This window comes from Agelaius phoeniceus, chromosome W (genome assembly GCF_051311805.1).
Source record: "Agelaius phoeniceus isolate bAgePho1 chromosome W, bAgePho1.hap1, whole genome shotgun sequence".
NCBI classification, from domain to species: Eukaryota; Metazoa; Chordata; class Aves; order Passeriformes; family Icteridae; genus Agelaius; species Agelaius phoeniceus.
In genome coordinates, this window is record NC_135301.1 from 11,540,411 (window position 1) to 11,566,885 (window position 26,475).

Here is a 26,475-nt window from a genome sequence, read left to right on the forward strand (position 1 = left end):
CTTAGTCCTCTTTTCCCCGAGAAAATTTAAAAGTTGTATAGTAGCCTCTCTCACTTCAGCTTCTCCAGATAGTAAAAGATCATCTACATATTGGATAATTTGTATTCTAGGAGGAGTAGGGAAATCTTGTGGTATTGTTTCTAAAGCTTGCCCAAATAAGTTTGGGGATTCTGTAAACCCCTCTGGTAATTTTGTCCATCTTAATTGCTGCTTTCTCTCAGTTTTTGGATCTTTTCATTTGAAGGCAAAAATATCTCGGCTCTCCTTGGCTAGTGGGCAAGATTAAAAAGCATCTTTAAGATCTACCACACTAAACCACTAATGCTGGGGTGGGACTTTTCTTGGAAGAGTATAAGGATTTGGCACCACTGGGTAGCGAGTCTGAGTTCTTTTATTAACCTCCCTTAAATCTTGTACTAGTCTATAACTCCCATCGAACTTCTCTACTGGGAGAATAGGGATATTATGAGGAGACATAGAAAGTTCTAATGTCCCATCCTTTTTTAGTCCTTTTATTACTGGCTTCAAACCTTCCCTTCCTTCTAAAGATATAGGATACTGACGTACATGTATGGGACAATCTTCTCTCTCAATTGTAACCCTTATGGGGTCGATATTTAATCCTCCCCTATTTCCTTGCCCAGCCCAAACTTCCTTGTTCATTTTTTTCTTCATTCTCTTGGCCTAATTTTAAAACTCTAGCTGTCATTTTCCCATTTTCTGGTAAAATCTTATTCCTAATTGCACTTGTAAGTGTCTCCTCAATAAGTTGCTACCTGCCCCTGGGACCAATAAGACATCTCTCATCTAAATTTTAGTTTCTTCCCTCAATTACTACATCTTTAATGACCACAACTGTAAAACTTTCTACTTTTGCCCCTGTTACTTTCACTGTATGTTTGCTCACACTATAGCCTTTTGGAATATTTAACAGGCAGGTTCTGTCTGCCCCTGTGTCTACTACAAATTCTAATTCTTCTTCTTGGGGACCCACTTTTAAAGTTATCAAAGATTCCCGATGGTATTTGTCCCCTAAAAAAATAGAGCCTATGATGTTGCCTTCTTGTGAAGGCCGCGATGACCTGGTTTCAGGGGCCCAGCACTTCGATCTCCTTTGTGGGATCCCTTGTGGCCAATAACGGACGCTGACACCAATGTGGTGGACGGTTAAAGGCGTTTATTGAGGGGTCTTTAGGGTATTTATGGACTGAGGGGTCTCTCTACGTCAGACAGGGGTTTGGCTATACTTTCTAAGGTTAGTATGGAGTGGAAAGTTACTGGCATGCATAGGTTAGGGGGGCTACACGTCTGGCTACATTCCAAGGGTGATCCTTATCTATGGGGAGGGGGATAGAAGGATTCCTGTAACTTTCCGTTACAGCCCGAAATCTTCCGAGCGCCTGTCCCTGGCCTACCACACTTCCCCCCCCTCTTTCACAAATGAACGAGGTAGTCTTATACATAGGCACTAAAATGAGGTAGGAAGTTGAGATCTGATTAGGGAAAAGGGTCTTGGGAAACCTGAGTAAGTTTTTGCCAGGCAAGTCTCTCGTGACTGGCAGCGTCTCCTGTTGAATTCACAGGAATTGTGGCTGCCCCAGGAACAGGATGTTAGCCCGTTCTATGCGGGCCTGAACGAATGAGACCAGCTTGTTCAGCAGACGTGGCCCGAAGGTAACAGCTAAAAGCAGTATTGCCAATGGACCTATTAGGGTAGAGATGAGGGTGGTTAACCATGGTGATTGGTTGAACCAGGATTCGAACCAGTTCTGTTGGGCTTCCCTGTCTTTCTGTCTCTGAGCCAGTCTGTTTCGGAGTTCTGCCATGGAGTCTCTAACGACTCCTGTATGGTCAGCGTAGAAACAGCATTCTTCTTTCAAGGCAGCACACAGGCCCCCTTGCTGCATGAACAGGAGATCCAGTCCTCGCCTGTTCTGCAGGACTACTTCTGAGAGTGAAGAGACTGACTTTTCTAGGAAGGAAATGGATTTCTCGATCCTCTGCAGGTCCTCATCGATGGTCATCTGCAGCTGGGACAGTCCTTGGTGTTGAGTTGCTAGGGCTGAGACACCTGTTGCCGTTCCAGCCGCTCCTAGGCCGAGCAGCATTGCGATAGTTATACCTGTTAATATTTCTCTCTTGTGGAGCCGGTTGTTATTTTCGGAAAGGTGGTACACCTCTTCGTCTGAGTGGTACAGGATCCTAGGGATGATCAGAACTTGAACGCAAAAGTCGTTAGAGTTATCGAATTTGGCAAGAGACACGCAGGGACTTACTCCAGATCTCTGGCAAACCCACATCCCAGATGTGGATGGGACTACCCACTTATTATTTTTTCTGTCAGGCTCGACTACTTCGGTGCAGATGTCGCCTTTCCGCTTAGCTAGGGTTGCATTGCCGAAGCATCTGCCCTGACCTGTGACTTGACTCAGGGTAATTCTTTTGCGGGGTGTGTCCCATCTGCACTGGCGAGGGGCATCGGCTGTGGAATAGCTGAAGGGGGTATCTAAAGCGACTCCTTCGTAAAAGGGGGGTTTAACATCGTAACAAAGCCAGCAGGACTCAGTTAGGTTCGGGTTAGATTCATTTAGGGATAAAAAGGTAGCTTCTAACATGCGAAGGATTGGGTTCGAGCCTGAGCTGGCTGATTGGCCTATCTGGAAGGCTTCCTCATCGCCAGTCAGGACGTCGGTGACCCTTGTGGGTAAGGGTTTGGGGTAGGTCATATTTTTCCCTTCCTGTGTGCTTTTGATCACTTTGTTGGGCCCAACTGCTCTGGGTGCTGACGGTGGGAGTCTGGTAATTCGCACATTCACCCACTTTTCTGACCCTTGAAGGACTACTGTCCATGCTTTGCCCACGGCCCAGCTAGGGTGATTCGGCTGTAGAACTGTCATGTTATAGTGAGTGCATTTCCGAAATTTGGGGACTTTATGTTGGTTTCGATAGAAACTTCCCTGGAGGAAGACGGGTGTTTTGCAACCTGCGGGCGCCCAGGTGAACTGTAGGAATTTGTCGGGCTCTTGTGGGTCCCACCCAGGTCCTGACGGCCTGGCGTCTGTGACTATTGTTTCGCAGCCCCAGTGTCCACAGTATCCCCACCCTGGGCGATTGCAATAACTTTTTCCTGGGTTTGAGGCTGGGCACCAGTAAGATAGGTACATGTGTGTGGCGTGTGAAGAATGGGGGTCTACCTTTGGTTGTCCCGGAAACAGGTCGGTGATGTGAAGCATGAAGGACGGGGCGTTCGGCGTGGTGATGACTCTGAGCACCTTGTCACCAGCGACGTGTTGCATGACCCACCTGAAGGGCTGATGAGGGTAGTAGTCTGGGCTGGCTTGTCCTCCGGTGACAAGCCCCAATAGCATGATCACGCAGAAACACCGCGCTTGCTTGGGTCTCGCCCGTGTGGGTCTCTCAGGTGCTGTCCGGTGGCTCGGTGGACTGTCACTTTCCTCTGGGAGGGGAACGTACGCATCCCGGGGACGGCCGATAAGCATGTCCTGTAAATAGAAACTCACAGTTCTCATCAGTCTTGTCCCGCCCACTGTGAAGGTCAGGCTTGATTGACCTAAGTGGACACCACCTAATTTCGCCGTCCTTTTTGACAGCTGCGTACCCTCGTCCCGTGAGCATCAACCTCCAGCCCTGTTCCCATTCACCTAGCTCATTTCTAATTGCAACCTGTGGGCCTTCCTCTAGAGCTCTGGTGGCCCAGTGTTTCTGGACAGGGCTGTTTGTTTCATCCCCCCTGGGAAACTGATTCAGTGCTAGCAAAGCAGTTGCTAGCATGCGTGCCTGTTCTCCCGGGGGAATAGAATTGGCAAAACCCTCTGCTTTTGCCAACACCTCTAGCCTGGTTTTCAGGGTCTGATTCGCCCGCTCTACTATGGCCTGCCCAGTACTGTTATACGGGATACCCTGTACTAATGTGATGCCCCATTTCGAGGCGAACTCTTGCACTGGTTTGGAGGTGAAATTGGAACCGTTGTCAGTTTTTATCTGCTTGGGGATGCCAAGCCACGCCATGACTGTCAGCCAGTGCTGAATTGTGGCTTTAGAGTTAGTTTTGGGGTGCTGTGTGGCCACGATCATTCCGCTAAAAGTGTCCACCGTCACGGCAAGCCACGCTCGGGGCTTCAGCAGTTGACACAAGGTGAAGTCCGACTGCCAAATTTGTGAAGGCTTGAGACCTCTCGGGTTGATCCCACTGGTCCACAGGGGTGACTTCTGGCAGTGAGGACAGGTAGCCACCACATGCCTCGCGTCTGCTGTTGAAATCCCGCACCTCTTCGCCAGGGCCTTGGCCCCGATGTGGAGTGATTCATGCAGCTGGCGAGCTTCCTGCAACGTCCATACACCTTTTGCTGCGGCGTCCGCCTTGTCGTTGCCTGTCTGGAAGTAACCTTTGATTGGGTCGTGGCTGTTGGCGTGAATGATGGATACGGTGCCCTGTCGTGAGGAGAGCGCTTCTTCCAGCATTAGGGCTGCTGTAGATGTTGACACACCTGGTCCTGCCATGGCTAGGCAAAGCCTTGCCACGAATATAGAGTCCGTTACTATATTGAGGTGCTCATCTTTGAAAAGTCCGCACGCCAAGACCACTGCTGCTGCTTCCAGTTGCTGCACTGACAGTGTGGGGTCACACGCTTTGATGCAATGCCATTGCTCTCCTGCCTGCCACACTGCCGTTGCCGTAGAAGTCGTGGAGGAAGCGTCTGTGAAGACTGTCGGTCCTGGCTGCGGTCGATCCTTGACCTTTGGCGGTATGTCTATGTCGACGATGGTCAGCAGCCGAGTCCAGGGCGGTTTTGCTGAGTAGGAGATTTCTCCTCCGAAGCCGGTGAGAGCAAGGGCTAGGTGCTCTGAAATTGCGGGTGACTCTGCAGACGGTTGCTTGCGAAAGGGAAGATGTATTCTTGTCGGCTCAGTTCCTAAGTGTCTCAGGGCGAGTTTCCTGCCTTTCCTGATGAGGTTGGCGACGCATTCGACTCCTGGGGAGAATGCACGGGCAGGTCTCCCGAGGACCACCCATTGAATCGGCCGGGCCTTTTCAGAAGGCCCTTGTGCCAGTGCCCCCACTCCGCCCTTTGGCGTGAAGTGTACGTATAAGTCCAGGGGCATGGCCGGGTTCCACCGGGCTAGCGTGCCAGTGGACATCTGCTGATCGATGAAATCGAGGGAGCTCGCCGCTTGTGGTGACAGCTCCTTGGGTTCCCAGGGGTATTGTCCCTTCAGGAGGTCATATAAAGGGTCCATGACCTCGGGGGGGATCAGGACGACGTTGCGGACCCACTGCAGCGATCCCACCAGGCATTGCACATCGTGAAGTGTCCTGATGTCCCGGTTGATCCTTACCTTGGGAGGAGTCACGTAGGAGCTTGTGATCCCCACTCCCAGGAAGGTCACGCAGGGTCCTCTCTTGACCTTTGCGCTTGCGATCTCGAAGCCGTTGGCCCGGAGAGTTTCTGTGATCGCAGACACCAGGTGGTCCACCTGGCTCGTCGATGGTGCAGCGACTAGGATGTCGTCCATGTATTGGATGATGGTTGCGGCAGGGTAGGAATGTCGGACTGGCATCAGTGCTCTGTCCACGGTGATCTGGCAGATAACCGGACTGTCCACTAGGCCCTGGGGAAGTACCCTCCATTGGAAACGGAGGTTAGGCCGATTACCGTTTGGAAACGCGACGGAAAAGGCAAAGCGTTCTCTGTCGTCTGGATGCAGGGGTATCGAGAAGAAACAGTCTTTGATGTCCAGTACTGCGCATGGCTGTCCTTCAGGGATGGCTGAATTCATGGGTAGCAGTGTCTGGACCGGACCCATGGGTCGAATCGTCTTGTTCACTTCTCTCAGGTCGTGGACGAGACGATAACCCTCTCCGGACCTTTTGGGGATTACAAACACAGGGGTGTTCCATGGACTGGTGGAGGGTTCTATGTGACCCTTTTGCAGTTCACGGTTGACCAGTTCCAGCAAAGCTGCCACTCGAGGCTCTGACAAAGGCCACTGCTCCCTCCAAACAGGATCTGATGATTTCCAAGTCAATTTGATCGGCAGCTGAGGGTGTACAGCAGTGGCCCCTATGATAAATTTGTAATCTTGACTCCTAGCATAGCAAGGACGTCCCTTCCTATTAGTGGCGGAGAGTTTTGCAAAATGTAGGGGTAAATTGCTACTGTCTGTTCTGGTCCCTTGTTTGTGTGAAGTGTGATAGCCACCAGCTGGGTGCTTTTCCACGCCCGGGTTTGTCCCCCCACCCCGTTCACTGGGGGGACTTCCTTAAACTGCCAATGTCTGGGCCAATGTCGCTGAGGGAGAATCGTGCAGTCTGATCCCGTGTCTACCCAAAACTGAAGTCCTACGATGTGGGGGTCCTGGCTGCCATAGAGGCGGCATGTCCCCCACACCCTCGGGGGTTCCTTCCCTATTCTCATGGCCAGGGCCACCCAGGGGTCCCGGTTTGGGGCGTCCCCTGCTGGCCCTGTTGCGCTTGCGTGGCTTGTGATGATGGGGGGTGCGAGGGTGCAGTTGCATAGCTCTGCCATTGTATCGCTGGCGGGGGTGCGATACTGACCGTCTCCTGTGGGAGCATAGGGTATGAGGATCCCCTGCCCCATTGTGGGTTGACATAGATGGGCCGTCTCGCCTCCATAGTGGGAGGGGGCTGAATATGGCCCGCACGCCCCCCCCCTCTCCCGTTTCCCCGGGGCCGGGATCTACAGTCCCTAGCGAGGTGACCTCTCTTCCCACAGCTCCAGCAGATCCCTCTGGGGCGCTGTTGGGGCGAGGGTGTTGCCTGGGGACGCTGTGCCGGCTGGGGGCAGTTTGCCACGACATGACCTGACTGACCACATTTGAGGCAGGCCATCACACTGGTTAGGGTGTGCACGGTTGCCTGAAGTGGGGTCAGCTGCTCTTCCCTCACAACATGCTTAATCATGTCAGCCAGGCTGGCCCCGGCTGGTAGGGAACGCAATATATCTTTGGTTACGGTGTTACATTGTTGCCGAAGGCAGTCAGTTACCACCGGGCCTTTTGCGACAGCGGGTAGATTAGAAGAGTCCACGGCAGCCTGAAGGCGGTCAACAAATTGTGTAAAGCTTTCACTCTCCCCCTGTTTGATGGTCGACCATGGTGTCGGTCTGGCCACCACCCTGGATGCGGCGCGTATAGCTTCTCGGGCCGCCCGGGAAGTCGCCCTGACTTCCTCGATCCGGAGCTGCGCAGCTTGTTGCTGGGGTGTGGCCACTTCGTCGTGCTTCCCCAACAACCTAGATAAACTCGACCCGTGGAGTGGCTGCCCTTCCCCCGCCGTCTGAGCGAGCATGGTTGCACATTGGTCCGTCCATTCCTGCTTAAATATTATCAAACCCGCCCCATCAAAAAGCATACGGCTTATTTGCACTATATCGAAAGGGAGTAAATCATCATTGCTGAAAAGACCATCCACGAGAGTGGAAACCACCCCTGAGTTAATTCCTTTTTCTGAAATGGCTTTTACTATTGTTTGAACATCTTTGGAATTAACGGGAGTATACGTTCTTTGCTGGTTTCCCTGGGGTCCCGTAATTCTCACCGGGAATGCATGCACTGATGCTGCGGATGCCCATTCCGCGCATTCGATTTTGATTTTACCCCAGTCGGTGAGTTCGTATTGGGGCTGGTTCCCGGTTGTGTTAAGAGTTTTAATTGGTTTCGTCCGAAACCGCATTGATTCTGTTTTCTCTGCTTCCGAGTCGCTGCTGGACTCGGTGGGCTCCGCAGAGCGATCTGGGGAGCTGTGGCTCCCTTCGGAGTCGGAAGTCGACTGCCAATATACTTCCGGTCTCTGCTGCCGTTTTGTCCGGCTACGGCCCCGCTCCTCCCCTCGGGGGCGGTGCTGATGTTGCTGGCGGTGCCGCCCCCTGGGCTCGCCCTGCCTCCCGCAGGGAGGGATCTCTCCCATATATGGTGGCATCAGTGGGCGCGGCTCCCGAGCGAGTGCCTGCCCTCTGTTGCACCCCCACGCATGCGCGTCTGCTGGGATCCACGGCTCTCGGCCGGGCATGGGCTCAGCGCTGGTTTCCCGCGCATGCGTGTTCGCGGCTGGCCGCGGTTCTGGGTTCGTCCCGCCGCGAGCCGGCGGGCTCCACCCCTCTCCCCGGCCACCCGCGCCATATTCAAACGGGTAGGGCGGCGGTTCCCCTCCGCCGCTCGCCCGCGCGCCAGCCCTCTCGATATTTCGGGCTTCTGCCGCCAACCCCTCCCAAAAGGACCGCGCGAGTCCCTCCGCTTCTTGCGCTAAGTCGGCTAGCGGCGGGGAAGGGTTGGGCGAGGGGTCCGTGGGCACCCCGGGGGGCTCCGGAGGTGGTCTGGGCCCCGGCGGGTCCCCCGAAGGGGTCAGAGGGTCCCCCGGGGGCTCTGAGAGCTCCGGGGGCTTTGGGCTGGAGGAGGGATGGGACGCGCCCGGCCCCCCCGTCTCCCCGCTCTCAATCGAGTCGCCGCCAGGGGGGTTTCGCGTTCCCGCCCCCTCCCCCTGCTGTGGCGCGATTAACAAACAGGAGCGCGCAACGTTCCACGTCTCCTGTTCTTCTAATGCTTTGCGTAGGGCGGCTTCTGCCTTCCCCCACGCTTTCAGGCTTTTGCTGCTGCCTGTGGCTTTTGTGTCCTCTGCTAGCGCGACAGTACATTTCTGCCACACCCCAGGGTGTAATATATCTATGGGTCGAGAAATGACCCCAACTTCTAGGAGTCTCGTCAAAGCGAGATTAAAATTCCTGAGTTCACATTTGATTCCCCATTGCATATGTATCAAACTTACGACCTTCGCTATCGCTTCCATACGAATCGCGGGTCTCTGGGGCGTCCCCCTTCTTCGTTATGGCCGTTCCGGCGTTGAGTGCTGTCCCCTGGCCAGGAGTACTCCCGTCGCCCGGACTCGTCCCTCCGTCCTGATCCCGGGTTTCGGCACCACTATGTTGCCTTCTTGTGAAGGCCGCGATGACCTGGTTTCAGGGGCCCAGCACTTCGATCTCCTTTGTGGGATCCCTTGTGGCCAATAACGGACGCTGACACCAATGTGGTGGACGGTTAAAGGCGTTTATTGAGGGGTCTTTAGGGTATTTATGGACTGAGGGGTCTCTCTACGTCAGACAGGGGTTTGGCTATACTTTCTAAGGCTAGTATGGAGTGGAAAGTTACTGGCATGCATAGGTTAGGGGGGCTACACGTCTGGCTACATTCCAAGGGTGATCCTTATCTATGGGGAGGGGGATAGAAGGATTCCTGTAACTTTCCGTTACAGCCCGAAATCTTCCGAGCGCCTGTCCCTGGCCTACCACACTATGACCTCCCTATTCTTCCTCTGTGCCCATCTCTTTAAAGATTTTCACATCTTCTGCTTGCTGTGGACCATTTTCCTATTTCTCTTAAGTTTGTTTATCTATTTAGTTGGAGTTTCTTTTCTCTTTAAAAAGCTGTCCCTTAAAAATATTTTTTTGCATTTCGCCTTTGATATGCTGTCTCATTTATTCTTTTGATTATGTAATTACAGTAATTATTCATGTGTTTCCTCCCCTCATTATTTTTACCCCGTTCAGGAGGTACAGTTGGCATTTTGACTTCTCTGGGGGTTCCTGAGGTTTATCTTTTTTCCCCAAGCTTCTATTCCAGCTACTCTGCTTAATTATCTTTCTTCCTGAGAAAAATATTATTTTCATTATAGATCGCATTTCTTCTCAAGTATAAATGTTCGGACCTAAAAATTGGTCTAATTGTTCAGCTATGCCTATGGGATCCTCTAAATATGTCTTTTATTTATTTCTTAAAATTTCAGAGCTCAGACGAAGTCAAAGGAGCATTTACAAACCCCGGTCCGCCCCCTCCTATGGGAACCTCTCTTAATGGAAATAGACCAATCCCTTTATCCCATTCTTTTTGGATTTTTATCTTCTATAGCCTTTCTCCCGTATTTTTAGGAAGAATCAGGAGAGGGATTTCTTTTAACTGAACTTTTAGTGTTTCGATAAGGTGATTCCTTCTAGAGAGAGAGAGAGAGTTCCTCTGACCAGCCGGAGCTGTGGTTACCAAGGGAACGGAGCTTGGGGCAGGACGGGTGGGACTCGGCATGACTCAAAGTCTCGGTCCTCCAAAGGCGGGATCTGCAGCCGGAATCTCCCGAGGGGGATCTTCGAGCATGGAAAGCCCTACATGGCTAATGGCAGCTGATCCGGCAGAGACAAAGAAGGCTACTGACCCCGGCAGCGACAAAGCAGGCTACTGACCCCGGCAGCGGCGGTAGCCGACCAGAGTCAGGGCAGCCGGGGATGGGACAGACAAGGCAGACGGGACCTTCCCTCGGTGTGGTCGGCGCGGTAATCATGGTCTACGCGGCAGGACAGATTCTCACCCCCCCTCGGCACGGCCGGCGGAGCGGCCGCGGGCCAGGCGGCCGGGACTGGGGCAGACGGACTGTGCCGGAGCCGGCACAGGGGCTGGGGGGTACAGCCGCGAATGGATGGGGGAACAAACGGAACGGAGGAGGTAATCTTTTGTTTCCAGCCTTTTTTTCTTTCACGGTTTTTTTTAATTGCTTTTTCGTAGGGGTTTTTGGTATTTTAAGATGTTATTTTCTTACGATCTCCCCCCCACCCCAGCATGTGGTATATTCTTTTTCTTCAAGATTAACCGGGGTTTTTTTACAAATAAATCTAGAGCTTAACAAATCCAAACTTCCGCTTGGATACTTTGAAATGGTCAACGAGCTAACTCACGACCTTCTCATGGTGTTTTTCTCATCACCCTTTTATTTGTCCTTTGGCAAATTATGCATCTTTCAGTTACTTGTTTTTCTACTCCAAAAATCCCAATGCACCCATAGTTCCTTAAAGAAATGATCACACAAAGCTTGAGTATCTCACTGGGTTTTCTGATGCCTATCTTCTAATATTCCCTAGTAAGCATTTTATTAACTAATTGTCTTCCATCAAGATTTTTCCATTTCGCTGATGTATCTTGTTCACCACCTATCTTTTTTTAATTCCTTTTTTCTCTGCTTCACTAAGCTTTGGAATTTCCAATTTTTGCTCATTTGGATTTAATATTAACTCAGCTCTATTTTCTGCTGCATCTTTAGCTTCTTGATCTGCCAAATTATTTCCTCTTATTTCTTGGGTCTTTACTTTTTGGTGTCCCTTAATATGTACTATAGCTATCTTTCTTAGTAATTTTAATGCCTCTAAAACCTCTAAAATAAGTTTCTCATGTACTAATCCTTTTCCTCTTGAATTAAGTAATCTCCCTTTTTAAATTTTTCTTAAGATATGTGCTACTCTAAAGGCATACCTTGAATCAATATAACTCCTTTCTTTTGTGTTAAATATACTAGTGCTCTTTTTAAAGTATATAATTCACAAGTTTGTGCCATCTAGTTTAATTTCCTTTTTTTCCCCTGTATCTAACTTACTGGTTTTCTGTTCCATTTTCAAGATCTTATCTATTCATCCTCTGCCTCTGTTTCTCACTTTCACTAACAGCTTAATACCACTTTTCTTTCAACTACTTAAACCTAAAGCCTTTTTCTCACACTACTTTTCAATACAATACACCTCCCTCCAAGGAGATATGGTAAGACTTAAAATGCACAATCTACATTACATATACTTTCATTCGTCTACATTCACTCACTTTTATTTCTCATTCACTTTCACACATTCCTTCACACCCTCAAGATACAAGTGTATCCCAGTCGCCAGAAAATCACGGGTCCCTGTGGCCCCCTTTTGCATTGGGGTTGGCCTCTGGGTCTCAGTATCGCCAGGCCTCCTGTAGGGGCCCTGACTGGTCGCCTCCTGTCACGGTTTGACGCTGGCACAATGCCAGTGCCTCCATGAAAATACCTTCTCCCTGGTGTCTACTGTGAGATGTGACCCGGAATAGAGCAAAGCAGGCTCCAGCTTAGGAATAGAAGGAAAAAAACTTTATTAACTTACAATATATAAAAGAAACACACAGAACTCAGGATGAAAACCTTCCAAACATTCCTCCTCCCCCCAACCAATTTCCCAATACATCACAGTAAGACAAAACTTTGGACTCCCAATTCAGTTGCCATCCCTCAGATCACCAACTCTCAGTCCATCACCACCCTTCAGATAAGCAATTCTCAGTTCATCAAGAGGAGAGGAGTCCCTCTTGTGCCATAGGCTTCCCCAGGAAACACAATTGGAACCGCCTGTGTTTCCATGTCACACATGGCACCACCCCGAGATCATTTGCCATCGTGATATCTTCCTTCCATGCCCAGTGCTCTCACCACTGTACATGGGCCAGAGCTGCTTCTAGGGTTTTCCTTTTAAGGGTGCTTTGTCCAGTTCCAAAAAGAGCACAGTCTCTCACTTTCGAGACAACTGTCCCCCTCAAATTTCACCCCCTGGGGCCGAGGGGTACCAACACTGAACTCTCTTGGCTCCGAGCCATTGCCTCCCCCTGGATGCAGTCTCTGTGTCACAGGAAAAAACAGTTCTGTCCATGGCTATACAAGAAAAGTCCAGCCAAAGGCCACTCCATCATCTCCTGCCACCTAGAATTCTTCTCAACTTCTCTTGGACATCTTTCACTTGCACAAACTTGCATCACACTTGCCCATTTCCTGCTATTCATCCCTATCTCTCTTCTCATTCAGGAGGAGGATCAGCATTTGTAAGGTTTCCATCATCCAAGAAAAGGGTTAAAAATCTTAGGGTCTGCCTGTCCAGAACTCCCACACCGCACCCCCCCGCCCCCCCTCTCCTTCTCAGCCGGCCTGCTATCAAATTTCAAGGTGGCACAGGCACAGACACCAGCTCTCCCTCTCTCTCTCCGGGGGGGGGGGGGGGGGGGGGGGGGCTGGCTGCCCGATGCCTCTCCAATGTTCCTCTACCCTTCCATCCTGCAAGGGCCTCTTCACCTCCCCTCTGCCTGGCCTACCTCAACCTGGCCACATGGCTTCCCCTCCCCTGCCCAGCCGCAGCAGCTGGGCAGACGAGGTCTGAACCTTTCACTGACCCACTGACTGGAACCAAGAGAAACCTTTCCTGGGAGTTCTCTGCTTGTAACCCCTCCGTGTTCTCAGAGGCGTATCCATGTCCTCAGTGGCCACACCAGGTGCCAATATTCAAATCTGAGCACCTATTGGTTTGACCACAGCATCCCAAAAAACTCACTTCCTCTCAAACCACGACACCTCCGGTGCCCGTTCACCTGTGAGGTTGTCTGCGTGTCACTCACACTCTTCAGCTACGGCCCCCTCACACGCCCCAGGAACACTAGCCTGGTTTGCAGGTTACTCACTCTTCAGCCATAGCCCCCACCTTCCCAGGGAACAATAGCCTGGTTTGCAGGTCACACACTCCTTTTCCACTTCCCCCCCCCTTCCCACCTGCTCGGGAAGTTGAGGCTGATTTTGTGTGTGACTCATTCACACACACACACAACAAGACAATTATAAGGTACTTTTTACTTTCACATCACCTATTACAAGTTTAGGTGTTACTGGCCAGTCCTGGTGCTCTTGGATATGCCTCAATTCAGCTGTGTTGTCCAACCCCAGATGCTCTTGGGCATTTTTCCCTCAATCCAGCTGTGTTGTCCAACCCCAGATGCTCTTAGGCAAAATTTTCATCCCTCAATCTAGCTGTGTTGTCCAACCCTGGGTGTTCTCGGGCATATTCTCACTCCAGCAGAATTCTGTTCAACCCTGCTCTTGGATGCTCTTGGAATGTAAATCCCACAACCCAGCAGGTTTTTAGGGGCCCCTCCTGTCCTGTTTCCTAGTGGATTGGGCTAGGAAACATTGCTCCCTACATCCAAGGGGTGCAACCCCTCTCTGAGACCCAGTCCCAGTTACCCTGGGGGATTCTTTCACTCCTCTTCTCACTTCGTCTCTTTACTGGCCACTTTTCTCGCAAAAAGACAGAAACGCCGCATGGGAGACTCCAGCACTCACTTGGCAGGTCTGGGACAACCAGCCCGCCTCTCATTCCCACGCATTCATCCCCCCCGTACCTGCCCCCCCGAGAAATACCAATCCTTTTTCCTTCCCGGGTTCTTCCTGCGCACTACTAGTCTTAGGGGGCCAATTACTGCGGTTGTAGGGAGCCTTTTTCCCTTCTCTTTGTTTTATTGTCTCCTTTTGTCCACAGATCGTAACCTGTGTCTGTTGGTCACCCCAGGGGAACCAGAGTGAGGCTGCCAAAGAGGGCAGGGCGCGCCTCCTCACTCTGACTCTTCTAAAGCACCGGCATCGAGGTGTTAGTAACCATCCCCTGCTACCAAAATTGTGAAAAACGCCAATCACTTGTTTTTAAAATGCTAAAAGTTTAATAGTAATAAAATGGTTATAAAAATAGTAATACGATTAGAGTAATAATAATTTGGACAATTAGGATTAGGACAATACGAGACAATAAAAACAAAGAATTACGGACAGTCTGGGTACCTTTTTCTGGGCAAAAGAAGCCCAAAAAAGGACACCCGTTAACAAAGGATTAACCCTTAAAAACAATAGCTTGTTGCATATTCATACACCTCATACATGATGCATAAATTCCATTCAAATACAGGATTCTGTCTGGTCATCATCAACTTCTTCCTCTGAATCCTAACAGTGCATTCAAGGTGGGAAGAAGTTAGTTTCTTCTGATAAGAAGGCAATAAATTCTTGTTCTCTGAAAGATTTAGGTGTCTTGAGGCTGCTATCTCGCTGGAAGTCCTTTCTTTAAAAAAGTATCTTACATAGCATAGTTTCTATTTTAACATTTTTTTATAATCTAAAACTATATTTAACACACTACTTAAGAGAATTAATACAGCATTACTTTCTAACACAACACAACACATATAATATTCATTTTAATATTTGTGAAAAGCCAATCATAAAATACATGCATTTTTCACACAAAACAAAAACCCCAAAAATTATATGGGATAAAAAACTGATGCCTAGAGAGGCTAGCTAGAACAGAGGCTCAACAGTGTTCAAGGAATAAAGTAAGTATTTATTAAAAATGCCTTCAAAGGATACACCTTGGGCAGTACTAGAGCTGATGTCCCTAAACTGGGACATTTGGTCCATTTGCATATTGGGGTTAATTGTCCAATTACAGCTTCAGGTTATGAAGTCACATCCTCCCAGATTGTTGTCCTCAATTTGCTGTTATTTATACTTTTTGGGCGTGAAGCTGCAACAGTGTCCTTGATTCTCAGGCTGGAAAAGGGTTGTTTTCTCTAACTAAACTGTGAAGAAAACTTGCTAACACTTTATATGAAGTTCAAAGTTATATACTAATGCAGTACAGAATCTGAAAATATGAAAGCTAAAACTTAAGGCATCAAAACCATCCCCAAGACAATTTGTCATTGAGCTATTGACTACAGCTCCGAATGCAATCATCTAGCCAGTTCCATATCCACTAAGTGGTCCACCCATTAAATCCATGTATTTCAAATTTAGAGATAAAGATGTAGTGTGGGACAGTGTCAAATGATGTAGTGTGGGACAGTGTCAAATGATGTAGTGTGGGACAGTGTCAAATGCTTTGCACAAGTCCACATATGTGACGTTAGTCACTATTCCCTCATCCTGCTGCCCTGAAACATTGTCATCGAAGGCCACTGAATATGTCAGAAATTATTTCATAGCACCATATAATTATAGAATATGCTGAGTTGGAAGGCACCCATCAGGATCATCAAGTCCAATTTCTGGCCCTCTGCAGGACACCCCAAGAATCACACCATGTACCTGAGTGCATTGTCCAAATGTTTATTGAACTCTGTCAGGCTTGGTAGTGTGACCATTTCCCTGGGGAGTCTGTTCCAGTGCTCAACCACCCTCTGGGTGAAGAATCTTTTCCTGATATCCAACCTAAACCTCCCCTGACACAACTTCATGCCATTCCTTTGAGTTCTGTCAGTGGTCAGGAGAGAAAAGAGATCGCTACCTTCCCCTCTGCTTCCCCTCATGAGGATGTGTGAGACCATAATGAGGTCTCCCCTCAGTCCCCACTTCTCTAGGTTGAACAAACCAAGTGACCTCAGCCACTTGTGGCACCCAAAACTGCACACGACTCAAGGTGAGGCCACACCAGTGCAGAGTAGAGTGGGACCATCACCTCCCTTGACCAGCTGGCAATGCTTTGTCTGATGCACCCCAGGACATGGTTGGCCCCCCTGGCTGCCAGGGCACACTGCTGACTCATATTCAACTTGCCATCAACCAGGATCCCCATGTCCCTTTCCACAGTGCTGCTCTTAAGCTTCTCATTCTTTAGTCTATACACACAACCAGGTTTGCCCTGTCCCAGGTGCACAATCTGGCATCTGCCCTTGTTAAACTTAATTTGGTTGGTGATTGCCCCCCTGTCTAAATTGTTGAGGTCTGTCTACAGGGCCTCCCTGCCTTTGAGGGAGCCAACAGCTCCTCCCAATTTAGTGTCATTGGGAAACTTAGTATTCTTTTGAGTCCTGTATCCAAGTCGTTGATGAAGATGTTCAAGAGAACTGGGCTGAGGCTAGAGCCCTGCGGGAACCCCAGTAGTGGCTGGGTGCTAGCCTGATGTCACTGCTTTTGCTATAATTCTTTGTGCCTGACCTGTGAGCCATCTGCCCAGCCATCGTGTAACACTGTTATCCAGTTGTGTGCTGGACATTTTGTCTATAAGGATACTCTGAGACACAGTATCCCAAAAGATTACATCTACTGGCTTTCCTAGATCAACTAGGTGGGTTACCCTGTCATTAAAGGAAATCAGGTTCGACAAGCAGGACTTTCCCCTCATTGAAGCCATGCTGGCTGTGACTGATGACTGCGTTGTCCTTCAGGTATTTTTCAATACTTCCCAGAATAATCTTCTCCCTGATTTGCCCTTAGGGAAGCTGCAGTGGGTTGACAGTGGCTAGCCGCCAGGTATCCACTATATTGGTGTTGCACGACCTGGTTTTTGGTAGCAGGGGGGCCACAGAGGTGGCTCCTGTGAGAAGCTGCTAGAAGCTTCCACCATGTCTGGCAGAGCCAATCCCTGATGGCTCTGAAGATGGACATGCTGCTGGCCAAGGCTGGGCCAATTAGAGATGTTGGTAACACCCTGTGATAATATATTTAAGAAGAAAATCAAAACAAAGTAGGCAGAGTTTTTTTCTAGCTAGAGAAGAGGAGGAGGTGAGACCATGTGAGGGAAACAACATGGAGACACCAAGGTCAGTGAAGAAGGAGGGGGAGGAGGTACTCCAGACATTGGAGCCGAGATTCCTCTGCAGGCTGTGGTGAAGACCATGATGAAGCAGGTTGTCCCCCTGCAGCCCATGGAGGTCCACAGGGGATGCAGAAATGCACCTGCAGCCTGTGGGGGAGGTGCTCATGATGGAGCGTGATGGAGCAGGTGGATGCCTCGAGGAGGCTGTGGTCCAGTGGAAGACCTGGTGGAAAGAGAGGTCCCCCTGCTTCCAGGCTGGAGCAGCCTGTCCTTGGAAGACTGCACCCCGTGGAAGAGTGACCCATGCCACAGCAGTTTTGGGAGGACTGTGTGCCCATGGGAGGGACTCATGTTGCAGCAGGTGCAGTAGGACTGCTACCCATGAGATTTGGAACCACGCTGGAGAAGTTCAGAGAGAACTGTCTCCTATGGGAGGGACTCCACAGTCTCACAGGGGAAAGACCCCTCTCCCTGAGCAGCAAAGGAAAATCTCAGGTGACGAACTGCCCTGTCTCCCTGCACTGTCAGTGGGAAGGAGGGAGGGGTTGGGGGGAAAATGGTGTTTTAAGGGCTTATTTGACTTCTCATTATCCTCCTCTGATTTTGTTAGCAATAAATTCACTTTGTACCTCTAAGCCAAGCCTGTTTTGCCCTTGGAGTGTTTTTCTCTCAGTCCTTACCTCATGAACCCTTTTGTTAATTGTCTCTCTCTTCTACACAGCTGTGGCAGGGGAGGGTGAGGGAGCAGCTTTGGTGGGTGCCTGGCCTTTGGCCAGTGTCAAGCCACAACACCCACCAAAGCCACTCACTCCCCTCCACAGCTAGACAGGGGAGAAAAAATTACAGAGGTTCCATGAGTTGAGATAAGGACCAGAAGAAATCACTCACCAAATACTGTCAAGGGCAAAACAGGCTGGAATTAGAGATATTAATTTAATTAATTTCTAACAAAATCTCAGCAGCACAGTGAGACATGGAATGGTCAGTTCACCACCCATTTTTTCTCATGCTGCTCAGGGAGAGGAGTCCTTCCCCTGCTCCAGCGTGGGGTCCATCCTATGGGAAACAGTTCTCCATGAAGTTCTCCAACGAGTCCATCTCGTGAGCAACAGATCTCCATGAACTGCTGCAATGTGAGTCCATCCCATGGGCAAGTCCCCCCCAAACTGCTGCAGCGTAGGTCTCTCTTCCATAGGGTGCAGTCCTTCAAGGACAGGCTGCTTCAATGTGGGCTCCTCTCTCCACGGGCCTCCCATGGGGTCACAGTCTCCTCCACAGGCTGCAGGTAGATCTCTGCATCCCTGTGGTCCTCCATGAGCTGCAGGGGGACAGCCTGCTTCACCATGGTCTTCACCTCAGGCTGCAGAGGAATCCCAGCTCTGGCTCCTGGAGCACCTCCTCTCCCTCCTTCTCCACTGACCTTGGTGTCTGCAGAGTTGTTCCTCTCACATATTCTCATCCTGCTCTTCCCTGGCTGCAATTGCAACTGCTCAATAGCTTTTTTTTTTTCTTTCTTCTTAAATATGTTATCACAGAAGCGTTACCACCACTTCTAATTGTTCCAGCCTTGACCAGCAGCAAGTCCATCTTTGGAGCTAGCAGGGATTGGCTCTGTCAGACATGGAGGAAGTTTCTGACAGCTCCTCACAGAAGCCACCCCTGTAGCCCCCCCTCCCCTGCTACCAAAGCTTGGCCATGCTGACTGTCATCAGACAACTCCTTTTTTCCATGTGCCTTAGCATAGTTTTCAGGAGAATCTGCTCCATGATCTTGCTGGGCACAAAGGTGAAACAGACTGGCCTTTAGTTCCCTGGGTCTTCCTTATTTCCATGCATTGGGTTTGCAGTGCCGTTTTGGTAGCAGGGGAGTGGCTACAGGGATGGTTTCTGTGAAAAGCTGCTGGAAGCTTACATTATGTTTGCTGGAGTCAGTGCCAGCCAGCTCCAAGATGGACCTGCTAGTGGCCATGGCTGAGCCAATCAGCAATGGTAGTAACACCTCTGTGATAATGTATTTAAGAAAGGGAAAAGTTATTGCACAGAAGCTTTTACACCTAGCAAAGAGCAGAGTGAGATTATGTTAGAGAACAACTGCAGACACCAAGGTCAGTGGAGGAGAGGGAGGAGGTGTTTCAGGTACTGGAGTAGAGATTCCCCTGCAGCTCATGGTGAAGACCATGGTGAGACAGGCTGTCCCCCTGCAGCCTGTGCAGGTTAATGGCGAAACAGATCTTTACCTGTAGCCCATGGAGGACCACACAACTGTGCAGGTGGATTCCTAAAGGAGGCTCTTACCCCACAGGAAGCCCGTGCTGAAGCAGGTTCCTGATAGGAGCTGTAGGCCCATGGAGAGAAGAGCTCATGCTAGACCAGGTTTGCTGGCAGGACTTGTGACACCTTTGGAGACCTACAGTGGAGCAGTTTGTTCCTGAAGGACTGCACCTGATACCAAAGTCATCTGAAAAACTTTATAACACAATTTGAAGCATTAGAAAGCAGGCATTCTTTATCAGTGTTGGACACACTGAAGGATCTCTCCTTGAATGAGATATGTGTGGTTAAATTTTACAACAGGGTATTTATTCCAGCATGATCATACATATTCATTAGAACATACTACCTAGCTAATACATAAACATCACTTTTCCTAGAACTAATTTGCATGCATGCACCTCCTACTGAAAGTCCTTTTATAGTCCTAGAGGGTCATGTAAAGCGGTCTCTGGTGGTCATATTCACTGAATGCTTCAATATTAGAGGTGCCCTTTCCTTGAACTTTTTCTTTGGGCATGTGCTGTTTCTTGTTACATAACTTGCCAAAAAGCCACTATATTCCTCACGATCTGTTTCTTCACTGGTTTCAGCTATGTTTATCATCCTGTGTGCATACTTTTACATTCTTTTATGTTTTTTGCTAGTTAGTCTTTAAGCTCTATCCAGCAACATCAGGGGAATTGAAAATTTCTATTCTCTATGTTATTTATCACACCCTGTGGAAGGGACCCACACTGGAGCAGTTTGTGAAGATCTGCAGATCGTGGGAAAGACTCACACTGGAAAAGTTCATGAAGGATTGTCTCCTGTGGGTGCGATCCCACGCTAGAGCTGGGGAAGTGTGTGAGGAGTCCTCCCCCTGAGGAGGAAGGAGCAGCAGAGACAACAGCTGATGAACTGACTGAAACCCCTATCCCTGCACCACTGGGGCAGGCAGTAGAGAATCAGGAATAAAGTTAAGCCTGGGAAGGAGAGAGATGTGGGGGAAGGTGTTTTTAAGATTTGGATTTACTTCTCCTGGCCTTACTCTGATTTGATTGGTAATAAATTCAGTTAATTTTCGTAACTTGAGTCAAATTTGCCTGCTACAGTAATTGGTGAATGATGTCTCCCTTCTCTTATCTCAACTCACAAGCGTCTCGTTATATTGTCTTTACCCTGTTCTGGAGTGGGATTCACAGAGTGGCTTTGATGAGCACCTAGTTTCCAGCCAGGGTCAATCTACCACAGTCCTTTTTGGTGCCCAATGTGGGGCTTGAGACAACAGCAGTTTTATATTGTGTGCTATAGCTATGGTAGCTATTAAATGGCAAGCTCCTGTGTGGGATATTGAGTTTGTCGGCTGCACCACTTATCTCTTTATTCTGCTGAGTTTGGAAACATGTTAATACAAATAATGTCTCTGCTTTGTCTTGGCATTGATGACCTTGCTGTTTTGTGAGTAGGATGAAGTTGAATTAAGTTGAGATGGTCAGGTATTAAGGGAATTGGTAGCTGCAGTTGATTTGCTTTATTGCTAGCTTTGTCGGTTGCTGGATTTCTTTTTGGGAAATTTAAATTTATTGAGATTCTGTCGTGAACGGCAGAAGAGTTGCAGCACACAATATGCGTGAACAGCAAATCCCAAAGTTTATTGATAGCTCACACATATTTATATTGGTGTTAATGAAGCTTATACATATTGCAAAAGCTGAGCTCATTATTGGTTAAAGCACACTTAGATCAACCACACCTACTTCTATGCTCTAATGATTATTTTGCTTCTATGTTTACATTCTTATAGCTACTCTACCTAGGCTATCTTCATTTTCTGGCAAGCGATTTTCTCCCCCATCTTCCTGTTTCAGCGAAGGTCACCATGACCTTTGTCAGTGATTGGACACTGGTTGCTTAATCCCCAGCTTGTTTCCCCTATCCTTATCCAACGGTATCACATCGAAGTGGCCTTTCTCAGCTAGCCAATTATCCACAAAGCTCTCCACAAGATTCAACTTAGGTTAAGATGCCTGACCAAATAAGTGAAGCTATTAAAAAAAAGGTGACGCTTCAAGTACTTCTGTTGAACTCTTCCTAGCTCTTTTTTTTTTTTTTTTTTTTGCATGTTGACTTCTGTTGTAGTTTTCTTCCTCTAGTATATTTAAACAAGAAACATTGTCTATTATACATAAGTAGCTTCTGATTTTCAGATCCTTAGAAAATAATTCTTATGGACACTGAATTGTTGCACAGAAAACAACAAACGAGATTTGCTTATAGGTTTTCTTTTGTGGAATGTTGCACAAGTGATCCACAGTGCTTTACTTGTCTGCAAGATTAATGTATTCACAGAGCAGTAAAGGATATTAACAGGTATAGACTTGTCTTTGGCATCTGGAATCAATATTTATTGCTTTTCAGATTGCATTGTTTGCCTTAATCTTAGAATCTGTTATGTCCCTGTATGCTTCTATGTGTAACATTTCTTTGTATTCAAATTCAAAAAGGTGTTCAGCTGGACCTGTGTTATGTTTTGTTAAGAGTAGTTTTCAATGAAAAAAAAAAAAAGGTTTTCTGTGTTGGATGTTTGCTAGAGAGTAACTTTGAACTGACAGTGTCACAGGGCAAAATAGATCCTTGTTTTGTTCATCTGTACTTTCATTACTAGTTTCACTGTAATGCTATTAAAGACATTTTACTATTTGAGACATAGGAACTGAAAGTTACATGCATTCGAGTGGTCATATGGGAAGGGATTGCATGTTGCTCCCAATTATCTGACAATCCCCTTTGTTAAGGTAATTGAGGCAGAGGTTGCCACAGCTTCCTTTAGTTCCCTGCCTTCCTTGTCATTTTGATATATTCTGCTTTTATGGCTCTATCCTGGTGCTTTTTGCTATGATGTGTGTGCTTCTCCCATCGAAAACTAATATTGATAGCAATGACCTTAATTTCTCTTTCCTGCTTTGAAATTAAAAAAAACATATTTTCCTGGCTGTCCCCAGTAGTTATTTTGCTAAAGGATTCCTTTGGAATGCTTGATCACTGTTTGTGTGGAACTTTTTTGTGACGATTTTGTTAAAACTGTACTAAACTGGCTTTTCTATTTCAGAAGATTGGCATTTTTTATTATGCAAGTGTATTATGTTCATTATTTGAGATGGCTGCATACAACCAAATTTGAAATCTAGGATGAATTCAAGGCAATATTGATCAGTTTTTCTAATTGCACTATTTCTAGAGTGTGAGATATTGTTGATCATTATGATAATTTTAGCTATTTTTACGTTCTTTCCCAGCCTCATGACTTTGATGAATGCAGGTTCGATATTAGTGTAAACGACAGTGTTTGGTACCTCCGAGCTCAGGACCCAGACCACAGACAACAGTGGGTAGATGCAATAGAACAACACAAGGTATGTGGTTTTTCTGATTTCCTTTTTCAGTCCCTCATTAGATCTAGTGGTACTTGCAGACTTGTAAGCTTCAATGTACCGTCATTAAAGTACTCAAGGTATTTCTGACAGATAAAAGTTGTAAGATTGAAGCCATGATGTTAATTATATTCCAAAGGAATTTATTTGCTTATCCTTCATATACAAGAGTTTAGAGAACTGTGAGCTAACAACTGAACCTTTCTTGAGCTCTAGCTTGAAAAGGCTTGGCATTATGTTTGAGTGACATTTTGTTTTGGCTATCCTCTCTCACTGATTATTGAATTGGTTGTTATCTAAAAGCCACAAATGCTAAACTTCTTAGTCGTAGAGTCCATTCTCCTAGGTTTTTATTTGGTTTTTAGGCTCATCTCTTTGTTAACTTGGCTGCTTTAACGGTATCTCATTACTGGCTTTTGTCTCCTTGTCTTTTAAGGCCCTATTTTCATTCAATTTTCCTGATCTATGCCTTATCTCTTCCGATGAACTCTGTTACTTTCATTTTGCCTAAAAGGGCTTGAAGGTCAGATATTTTTAAAAAATGTAACACACAAAACATCTGTTATGTTTTCAGATGAAAGATAGGCACCACTCCAAGGTGTTGAGTGTGAGTACAATACATAGCGCAATGAAACATTTGCATCTGGGTTATTGTTATGAATGAGAAGGGAGAGTTTGGATGGCCCCTGCTTTTGTCCAAGTTTCTGGCAGTAGGCAGCAGCTTTATTGAGGTGGTCAGCACCCCAAAACCACTCTCGCTCACAAGTTCTTAATAATGACCAATCGTATCTATTACAACATGAATTATTTATTGAATAGACAAAAAGAAAAAACAGACATAAGACTTTAACAGGCTTACTTACTACACAGGATAAACAGATCTACTAGTAGATTAAAAAAAACAGTGCACGATAAAAGGTACCTATATTACAGCTAGAGAAGAAATAGTATAGATTAGGAGTCAATGTAAATTACCACCGAATTGATGACAGAATACTCATATAATCCTTTCCCTCAATTCCCAGGAAAGTATCTGTGAAATTTACATCCAAACTTCAGGCAGAAGTCCCATGCATTTCCAGGGTGTATGTAGGAGACTTCTGCTTCCGTGAAAGTGTGTGTGGCTTTTATAGTTTGTAAAGTGAAGTGTCTGTCTGTCAGAAATTCCAGCTTATCTCCCCACATCTTGTTTTCAAGGCAAGTTGTTTATTGACAACTGGAAATTCCACCTCTGGCTCCAGAGAGAATTAATTCACTAACCAGAGACAACTCACTAGTCAGACAAGCTGGCCTGGGTTATCCGATCAATTAATGTGAGGGGGGAGAATGCCTGTAGCTATTGCCCCAGCTGATGGACAGAATAGATAAGCTCTTCTGTGGTAGGGGGGAAGTCCTGCCACAGCTATATTGGTAGAATAACCAAATATCTCAAGTTGGAAGGAGCCCATAAGGATTGAGTCCAACTCCCTGCTCCTTGCAGGGCTATCTAACACTAAACCATATGACTAAGACTCATCCAGATGGTCCTTGAACTCTTGACAGGGTGAGTGCCGTGACCACTTCCCTGGGGAGCCTGTTCCAGTGATCACTCACCCTCTCAGCAAAGAACCTTTTGTTACTGTCCAATATGAACTTCCGCTGATGCAGTTTCATACCATTTCCTTGTGTCCTATCACTGGTCACCAGAGAGAGGAGATCAGCACCTCCCCCTCCACTGCCCTTCTTGAGGAAGTTGTAGATTGTGATGAGGTCACTCCTCAGCCTTCTCTTCTCCAAGCTGTGTTGCCACATACTAGCTGGTTTGTGCTAGGCAAACTAACCAGCCCCTGGGTTGACTAACAGGGGCCTCGCCCAATTACATCTCTCCCAAGGCTGCAGGCATTTCACTGGCCAGAACCTGAAGGGGCATAGAGATCAGACCAATGAAAATAACCAGACCAGGCTTTTCAAATGCCCTTTATAAAGAAGGGCTTGGGAATAAATGCTCTGTTTGCCACATGAACATCAGGGTGTGTGGTCTCTTTATCTCCAACCCACTTCCCCCTCGAGTCAACGTTACACATGGTGACCTCGTGATGTGATGGGACTCAGCCACATTGTGCACACAGAGCAAAGGAGACAGATGGCATAAGAGCTGGTACGGTGTTAAAGACGGGATTATTACAGTGTCAGAACTGAGCTTTGGTGTTTGAACCGGGATAAATACGGTGTAAAAGCCGAAAAACAGTGTGAGAACTGTAATTTTGGTGTAAAAACTGGGACTTCGCTGGGTAGACAGTGGTATTGCAGTGAAACTACTACGGGTAGTAGAAAGCTGTGGCGAAAAATCCCTTCGGTAGACAGCGGACCATGGGGGCCTGCATTTCAGCACCAGAAAACCCCGTTCTGAAGGTATGGACTTTCTTTCTTGAAAAAAGGAGGGATTAAATACAAGGAATGGGCTCTGCAAGCCCTGCTCACATGGTGCAAAAACCATTAACTGGATGTGTCCAAAAGGACCTCCTTAGATTTATTAACTTGGGAGCGGGTTGGACGACATATACTTGCAACAGCCTCAATTGGTGATGACACAGCCATCCGTGTTATAAAGCCATGGACAATCCTTATGGATTTGTTAAAACAGTTGAATTGTAAACGGCAAAGGAGGGTGGGCGGAGCAGCCACAGACTACTGTGAAACCTCCATGCGGAGCCGTAAAGCCGCCCTCGGCTGGGACAGCCCCCTCTTGCCAAAGCCGGCCGGCCCTGGCTGCTGTGAAAGCGCATCCTGCTGCAGTGGGACTGCGTCTGAATGCTGCAGAGCAACCGTGGGGAATGGCACTATTACGGCTGGGGGTTTTTGGGGTCTGTCCAACCCCAGCTGCGATAGGTGTCCGGATAGCGAAGTCCCGCTAAGCACAACCTGTCCATGTCATGTCCCTCAGGCAGGCTCCCAGCCGCAGGCAATCTTAGCAAGCAGCTCAGCTCTTAAGTGAGATCAGCTCTTTGGTGAATTCAGCTCTTTAGTGATTTCAGCTCTTTGCTTGCTAAGTGCCTCAGCAGACACGGGGAGAGAGAGGAGAAGGCTGTATGAGGTTCCACAGAGGTGTCTTTATTGGCAGGTTCTGCGAAGGGTGACAGTGACAGCTCTTCTGCTGAACAGCGCAGAAGTAGGGGTTTATATAGGGTATAGGGGTTTGGGAAACAGTCCAATAGTAAGGGTCAAGGAGAATATGACCTATCGTCTTACAGAGAGATAATGAGGGTCCGAAGGCAGGAGAGAGGCTTCTTTGGTCCAGTCATCATGACTAGGCATTTCTTATCTTAGGCAACTGACCACCAGGGAGGCCTTGCAGGCCCTGTGGCTGCTACACGGCACAGCCCCAGGGAGTGGGGAAATACCAGCAGAGACAATCCCTGGGCTGCCCATACCACAGCTGCCGACAATGCCCAAGGAGGATGCGAAGCGCATTGCGCAATCCAGCCAAGTGGAGCTATGGCAGCCGCCATGGCCCCAGCAGGCTGTGCAGCTCCAGCTGCTCCAAGATGTGCTACTCTAGACTGCAGTGCTGAGCTGAGTCGTTATTCAGCTGCCTCGGGC

At 48.1% G+C, this 26,475-nt stretch overlaps 1 protein-coding gene across 1 annotated transcript in view; it reads left to right on the top strand.

Moving 5' to 3' along the window:
* LOC143696587 (ceramide transfer protein-like) overlaps positions 1-26,475 on the top strand; it is a 167,196-nt gene that overhangs the window by 64,655 nt on the left and 76,066 nt on the right. Inside the window, exon 3 of the mRNA XM_077193165.1 lies at positions 22,762-22,878. Within this exon, the coding sequence (XP_077049280.1) occupies positions 22,762-22,878 (117 nt within the window). The remainder of the gene's footprint in view (positions 1-22,761; positions 22,879-26,475) is intronic.